This window comes from Octopus bimaculoides, chromosome 28, assembly GCF_001194135.2.
Source record: "Octopus bimaculoides isolate UCB-OBI-ISO-001 chromosome 28, ASM119413v2, whole genome shotgun sequence".
NCBI lineage: Eukaryota > Metazoa > Mollusca > Cephalopoda > Octopoda > Octopodidae > Octopus > Octopus bimaculoides.
In genome coordinates, this window is record NC_069008.1 from 7,546,021 (window position 1) to 7,554,643 (window position 8,623).

Below are 8,623 nucleotides of genomic sequence, written 5' to 3' on the forward strand. Positions count from 1 at the left end.
TAATAGTGTGTGTGTAGGCAGAGGTGTGGCTGGGTGATTGAAAATCTGGCTTCCCAACAATGTGGTCTTGGATTCAGTCTCACTGCGTGGCACCTTGGGCAAGTGTCAAATCCTGAGCTGACTAAAGGCTTGTGAATGGATGATAACTGGAGACTGAAAGAAACTCCATATAGATAGTATGTTTTTATGTTGTAAATGTGCGTCATTGCCATACATGCAAGGCTGTTTGTTTCTAAACTTCCAAGGAAAACCTGTCTAGCTATGAAAAAAATATTACCTTGAAAGAGGAGGAGGCTGGCATATAGGAAGACATAGAACCATGCAAGCAAGGGAGATGGACGTTGATGATGATGATTCTGCAGTTTAACATATAAAAAGGGTAAAGACCCCCTTCAGTCTCTAATGACCATGGGGTTCCACCTAGAAAGTTACCAAGGCACTAGTATGGAAGTCAGCCTCCTCTCTCCATGTCACCAAAATCATCCAAGGGAAGGATGAAGGCTGATACAGCTTGGCACCAGTGATGTTGCATCTCATTTCTACAGCAGAGTGAACTGGAGCAATGTGAAATAAAGTGTCTTGCTCAAGAACACAACACTGCCCAGTCTGGGAATTGAACTCACTACCTCATGATTGTGAGCTCGATGCTCTAACCACTGAGCCATGTGCCTTCACAGTTTAACATATATAATGTTACAATATGAAGGTCTGTAAATAAGTAGGCTTGCCATAAGGTTGAATGATGTAATTTCAATTAATTAAAAAGTAAATTTAAATTGTTCAGGTCAAGGTTTATATTCATAGCTTATTATTATAGAAATATAAAATTTCTTCTGTTGTATCTTTCATCTTTTTACTTGTTTTGGTCATTTGACTATGGCCATGGGTTTTAGTCAAACAAATCGTCCCCAGGACTTATTTTTAAGCCTAGTACTTATTCTGTCAGTCTCTTTTGCTGAACCACGAAGTTATAGGGACATGAACACATCCGCACTGGTGGAGGGGAACAAACACACACACATATGATGGGCTTCTTTCAGTTTCCATCTACCAAATTCACTCACAAGGCTTTGGTCAGACCAAGGCTATAGTAGAAGACATTTGTTCTCGGTGCCACACAGTGGGACTGAACCTAGAACCATATGGTTGGGAAGCAAGCTTCTTAACACACAGCTATGTCTGTACTCATTGCAATTTTTTAAAAGTATTTTCCATACCTCATAATTTTTTGTCTATAATTTCAGAATACCAGATGGTGCTGGAATTAAAAAAATGTTTTTCACTTCGGATCTACCATCAGTAAAGGAAGAACACATATAATCCCTTTTATATGAATCAGTGCTCAAATTACTGTGAAATGTTTCCTCTCAATGAGACTATTAGCAAGATCTTTCCACTTCATTGTCTGGAATATGTACAAGATGATTTTTTTGCATTCTAATTAAGCTTAAATTACTAAAGAATTTGTAGCCTCTTCAGATATTGACTAAAATCATAATTAGTACAAATATTGCAGACTAAATATTTGTTAGGAATAAAATATAAAGATATATAAAAAAAAATGTATATTGTGGTGAGAGAAGAAAAAATGATGGAAAATGAATTGTGTGATGGAAATTTAGAATGTAAACCACAGTCTAAAAGGATTGATATTATTGGTAAGATACCTACTGATATAGGAAAAACATCATATCACTGTGATATTTGTAAAAAACCATTCACTCAAAAAGGTAACCTTACTACCCACAGACGTATTCATACAGGAGAGAAGCCTTATAATTGTAATATCTGTGGTAAATCATTCTCTCAGACAGGTAGCTTAACTATACATAAGCGCATTCATACAGGAGAGAAACCATTTGACTGTGATATCTGTGGTAAATCATTTGCTCATAGAAGTACTTTGAATCAACACAAAAGTAATCATTCAGGGAAGAGGCCATACTGTGATATTTGTGGTAAAACATTCTCTCAGAAAGGTAACTTGGCTACACACAGTCGCATTCATACAGGAGAGAAACCTTATCGCTGTGATATCTGTGGCAAATCATTCTTTCAGAAAGGTAACTTAGCTGAACATAAACGTAGTCATACAGGAGAAAAGCCATATCACTGTGATATTTGTGGTAAATCATTCTATAACAGAGGCAACTTAACTGCACACAAGCGTTCTCATACAGGAGAGAAGCCATATTACTGTGATATCTGCAGTAAATCATTCTCCAAAAGAAGTGTCTTAACTAGTCACAAACGTATTCATACAGGACATAAGCCATATCATTGTGATATCTGTGGTAAATCATTCTTTCGAAAATCTAGCTTAACTGAACACAAATATATTCATACAGGAGACAAGCCATACCATTGCAATATCTGTGGTAAATCATTCTCCAATGGAAGTAACTTAATTCAACATAAGCGTATTCATACAGGGATGATACCCTATCACTGTGATATCTGTGGTAAATCATTTTCCAAAGGAATTGACTTAACTAGTCACAAACATATTCATACAGGAGAGAAGCCATATCACTGTGATATCTGTGATAAATCGTTCTGCAGTGGAAGAAACTTAACTGCTCACATGCATATTCATGCAGGAAATATTTCATATCACTGTCATATCTGTGGTAAATCATTCTCTCATAGAAGCACCTTAGCTAAACACAAACGTATCCATACAGGAGAGAAACCATATCACTGTGATGTCTGTGGTAAATCTTTCTCTGTAAGTAGTAGCTTAACTTCACACAAGCGTACTCATACAGGAGAGAAGCCATATCACTGTGATATCTGTGGTAAACCATTCTCAGATGGCAGTAACTTAACTGCACATAAACGTATTCATACAGGAGAGAGACAGTTTCACTGTGATATTTGTGGCAAATCATTCTCTGAAAGAAGTAATTTAACTGCACACAGACGTATTCATACAGGAGAGAAACCATATCAGTGTGATATCTGTGGTAAGGCATTCTCACAAACAAGGCAATTAAGTACACATCTATGTATTTATACAGAAGAGTGATTCTGTCAATGTCAACAGTCATTCAGCAAAAGAAATATCTTATGTAACAATAAATATGTTCACTCAGAAAATAAAACATGTGTCGTGATTACGATCTCGTACCACTCTATTTTAGATAATCACAACTATACTGGGACCTACTTTAATACATCTTTCCTTTGTAAGGTGGTGAGATGGCAGAATCTTTAGTGCACCAGACGAAATGCTTAGCTGTATTTCGTCTGTCGCTACAGTCTGAGTTGACATTCCACTGAGGCAAACTTTGCCGTTCATCCTTTTGGGGTCAATAAATTAAGTACCAGTAAAACACTGGGGTCAATGTAATTGACTTATCCCCTCCCTGCAAAATGGCTGCCCTTGTGGCAAAATTTGAAACCATTGTTGTTGTTATTTTATAGAAGGCAGAAAGCTGGCAGAGTTGTTAGCATGCTGGGCAAAATGTTTAGCAGCATTTTGTCCATCTGGACATTCTGGGTTCAAATGCCACTGAGATCAACTTTGCTTTTCATCCCTTTTGAGTTGATAAAATAAGTACCAGTTGAACACTGGGATCAATGTCATCGACTTCCCCCACTCACCAAACCTACTGGCCTTGTGCCAAAATTTGGAACCAATATTTCTATTAATAAGCAATTGTCCTTGCATACAGGTATGTCCCCCACCCTCCTCTCCAGCTATGCATTCTTAATCGTGTGGGCTCATGATGCTGGTGCCACATAAAAAAACACCTGTACTGGTGCTCTGTGTGACCATGAGTGTTGAAGCATCCCCTCCTCAGTGTGGGATGTAGCTTGGCATAGTTTTTTCCTTGAGATCATTGAAGTGTTGAAACTTTTGTACAATAGACTCTGTCCTTAATGTAGTCTCATAAGAAGAAGGCTAGAAGTATTGTATCTCATGGCCCTGGTGCCCACCTTTTTTCCAACCATCAGTTTGGGAAAGTTCCATTGAGAAACTCTCAAATACTCAACCCTCAATGGCACAGTGCACCATCTTGTTGGAGGATAACAGTTGGCTGCAAGTGATGCAACTCAAGCATGAGGCCACACCAAACATTGACTTAGATTGTTTTTCTCCAGTTCTCTTGTTTCATGTGTATTTTCTGAACCCCAGATTCTTGTTCTTAAGTATCATTCCTGAGACATGAAATGCTGCTTCATCACTAAAACAAATCTTTTGAACAAAGCCTTCCTCTTTATCTGATTGAGTAACGTGTCTACTGCAAATTGTTTCATTTGGGGTTTGTCATCTGGCTGAAGTACTTGCAAAACTTGTACTTTATAAGTATAAAACCTCAAGTTCTTGTGCAAAACTTTGATGTTCTTTGTTGCTCAGCTTCTGTTTTCTGTAGGATGCCTCTTCTTTGCAAAAACTTTTTATGCCAGGCACATATGTATACATGAATTGGTGGTTCTTTTCCATACTTTGTATTCTATTATTTTTTAAGCATGCATTACCTCTAACCAATACTTATGTTAACACAACTATATGCTATAAAATTTACAAACTTTGATAAAAATTTTTATTCCTTCAAACTGATCTTCACTTTCTTTGAAGTTGTTTGATTTGTTTGGTACCAGATACTAGAAATTAGTTGATATCATGCAATGAATGATAGACAAAACAACAGATTACCTCTCGATGAAATGATGGTGGCTGTTATCAATTGAATGTGTGATGTAGTAAACTGGTTGACAGTACCAAGGAAAATATATTTGCCAATCATTTTCCCTGCTGTAGTCTAACAACTTACATCATCATCATTTAATGTTCATTTTCCTTGCTGGTGTGGGTTGGACGGTTTGACTGGGACTGGCAAGCTGTACTAGGCTCCCATTGTCTGTTTTGGCCTAGTTTCTACAGCTGGACGCCCTTCCTAAAACCACTCATTTTACAGAGTGTACTGGATGTTATTTTACATGCCACATGCGTCAGTGCCTTTTATGTGTCACCAGCACTGACTATGACCACAATTCACTTAGCCTGAAGTGTCCTGATTTAGGACGAATGTTGCTTTAATTTAGCCTCAGGAGACATTGTCTCCAGCTGGCTATGCAACATGATCTGTGTCCTTATATTTTCAAACAAGGGAATCTAGCATCCCCACCCTGCTCAAAACAATATCTGTGTATCGCAATTTCCAGGTTGTTTCCCTTCATCAGCACAGAATAATTGCCACATTCCCGTTTGAAATATATAGTTTTCAAAATGACAATTAGTCACTGATCTATAAATTAGAAAATTACTATTTTTAAATCTCACAATGAGAGATATTCAGCAACAGTACTTTGTAGTAAAGATTGTTTGCCAACATAACATGGCAGTCCTGGTTTAGGCAAACAATCTTTACTACCAAAGATCATATTTCACCACTTCATCCCACATCTTCCTGGGTCTACCCCTTCCATAGGTTCCCTCCACAATTAGAGATCTGCTCATTTATTATATATGGTTTCTTGAACAAAGAACATGGTCTTGCTTCATAGAAGTTATGGTAAATATAGTAAAATAGAAAACCTGAATTGCATAGTGTTTGGGGGAAATGTTGAAAAGTAATTTTGAAACCATTGATATGTGCAATGAACGAAATTGCTGATCCTAACATTTACAAGTAGAAATCAGCCAGAAATAACTTATTTCAGTATATTATGGTGAGATATTGTAGGTTGGGTTGAGGTTATATGAGTTTTTAATATTAAGCACTTTTGTGCAATCTTTGATATCTTTTCGCCATGATCTAGACTTTTCTGTTTGATTGTCAACAGTGTTTGTATCTTCTGCATGGACATAGTAATGGCAATAAACTCAATCACTTGTAACAAATATGTTGCCAGGACAAAGTCGTAGAAGGAATGGGGGAGCCAATGATTTTAAGTTTCAGCATGTCAATCATTTTTATGCTAAATTATCTTAATACTGTTAAAAACAACTGATTGAACTCAAACTAGCTCACTGATACTTTTGATAACTTTAAAGAAAAGACAAGATTGGGGTATAAATATCAATTTCAAACACATCTTTGATGAACCATTTTTCCATGTTCTTCAGCACCTTTTTTATATGTTAAAATCACTTTTATTGATATCAAACGCTACTCTTTGAGTCAAATTATTGGCAGTTGACATACATTCACCTTTAATCGTTCTAAACTGAAGAAGCAATGGACAAACCAGTGTTATCTTTGAGTAAGTGTTTATGCTCACTATGGCTCATTAAATATTCATGGGACCTGCAGAAATTCCAATAACTGATGTTTGGATAACCAAAGTTTAACTCAGTGTGTGTGTGTGTCTTTCCTTTCAAATGTTGTTTTTGATGTTGTTTCCCCATTTTTTGTATTGCCGTTCTCTAAGATAAGATTGATGTTTGTAAAGAGATTTGGATGTTATTCCTAAAACAGATTAAATGATTCCATAAAGGTATCATCTGTTGGTAAAATAATACAAATTATGTTTTACAACTTCAAACATGAGAATAATGAAAAGGACAAAACTAAAAGCAATTCATGATTATAACAAAAACATCTGACATGATAAAGAAGCTGATCACAACACATCAAATAAAGAATATTCCCCCAGTTTTCAAGCAAACTGATACAGACTAAATTTTGACAAAGTAAAAATGACTTGTTAAACACTAAAGCATTCAGTATCTTTAATTGGTTCTTATGTTTTTATTTAGCTATATTCTTTATTATCTTATGGAATTTGTAACATTCCTGGAAACAAATTTGCGTTTCATTATGATTTAGTTAACATGCATTAAAATGGATGTAAATTAACTGAAGGTGATGACTGACATTCTAAAATATTATGAAGAGAAACAGAAAAATCCCTTAACCTTTTAGTATTCAGATTACTTTATCAAATATAATGCTTATCTAATCACTGCTTTTAATTAATCATGAATATCTCCATAACTCTGAGATTTTGATCATGTGACTGCATATTTTTAGGATCAGTGTTCGAAGCTGCATCTGGTTGATTTTAACATAAAACAAGTAGAATATTTAGACTGGATATGACTGATTTAAATACTAAAAGGTTAATTATATTCACTGAACGCCTTTGTTATACTGCCTCTGTGGGCACTTATTTGTGTAATACCTTCTGTTGGTATTTTAAGTATTTTAGAAATACCAGCTGAAGTACATCATTCTACTGCATTATAAACAACAATGACCACCACTGAAACTGCAATTGAATGGATGGCATGTTGATGCATGACGGCCATCGGTTATATGTGAACAGTGTGATAATCCAGCATATTAATGAGCTGCGCAGAAAGAACTGACAGGAAACGGTAGTGTTATTTCTGTTGATTCAGTGTGTTGACAGGTGTATAAGGAATAAGTATGAAGTGAAATGATTCGTCTGTGTCCACTAACTCTATTTTATAGAGAAGCCTCTGCAAGCATATATGATGACAACGCTCTCTTTGCTATTACTTTCTCTCAGTCATGGTTATTACTCTCACTACTTCTCTTTCCCTGAATTACTCTTGTCTCTCCTCTCCCTTCACTTATACTACACTTTCTGCTACTCCTATATATTTTGACAAATATATATATATACACACAAAGACATAAAAGCACTACACTCATTACTATATAGGAGATAGATTTTGTTATGATGTTTTGTATTTGAGAAATCTAATGTAAACGAAACTGAAGGTGAAAAATGGGTAATGGGTGTATATGCCATATTTCAGGAGCCTTTGCTTCTTCATCAGCACCCATCCACGAACTCATTGCTTAAATAGTAACTAAATATAGCAGTGTAATGTTATTAGATATACCAACATTACATATTAAACATGTAAAGTTCTGGTTATAATTTCTATAGAAAAATCTGCAGAGATAACCTTAATAAGTGATTTGATAGCACTGCTAACACAGTAGAACACAGTACTGACTTATAAAAGTGTTTAATATACTTTGTGGTATATTATGGTTGCATAACAAAATACGATGTCCCTACAGATCATTAATAAATCAGCTTTATTTAGATTTCAGGTTATTAATACTTACAAAAATGTGATGAGAACTTACTTTTCAGATGAAATGGAAACAAGATTGAGAAAATAAACTGATACACATGACCAGCCCATATTGGCATGGATAAATGACATTAAAATGTTGATGATGATGATGTTTACAATGACACTTACAAATTAACATTCAGCTGAGTCATTAATAGATAAATGATAAAACTTCTCATCAAAAGAATCATTCCCATGGTGGGATACATAAATTAAACATCCCACTTGAATGTACATAGGATACAAAAAAAGAATCTGTATAACACCCAGAATATGAGTGTATGTATATATATATTTTCTTTTACTTGTTTCAGTCACTTGACTGCAGCCATGCTGGAGCACCACCTTGAAGGGTATTAGTCGAACAAATTGACCCCAGTACTTATTTGATCAGTCATTTTTGTTGAACCAACAAGTTATAGAGAAGTAAACAAATCAACACCAGTTGTCAAGCAGTGATGGGACAAACTGACATGCACACAAATATATATATATATAAATATAAATGTATATATATATATATACGATGGGCTTCTTTCAGTTTCCGTCTACCAA

At 35.4% G+C, this 8,623-nt stretch overlaps 1 protein-coding gene across 2 annotated transcripts in view; it reads left to right on the plus strand.

Moving 5' to 3' along the window:
• Nucleotides 1-8,623, plus strand: part of LOC106883181 (zinc finger protein 271) — a 40,283-nt gene that overhangs the window by 9,576 nt on the left and 22,084 nt on the right. The window contains exon 2 of one of the 2 annotated variants that reach the window (XM_014934100.2): nt 1,245-8,609. The exons of the other annotated variant lie outside the window; for it this stretch is intronic. Within the exon in view, the coding sequence (XP_014789586.1) occupies nt 1,562-3,028 (1,467 nt within the window). The 5' untranslated portion in view covers nt 1,245-1,561 and the 3' untranslated portion in view covers nt 3,029-8,609. Of the gene's footprint in view, nt 1-1,244; nt 8,610-8,623 lie in introns of those variants that run through there. 2 annotated transcript variants of the gene reach the window in all.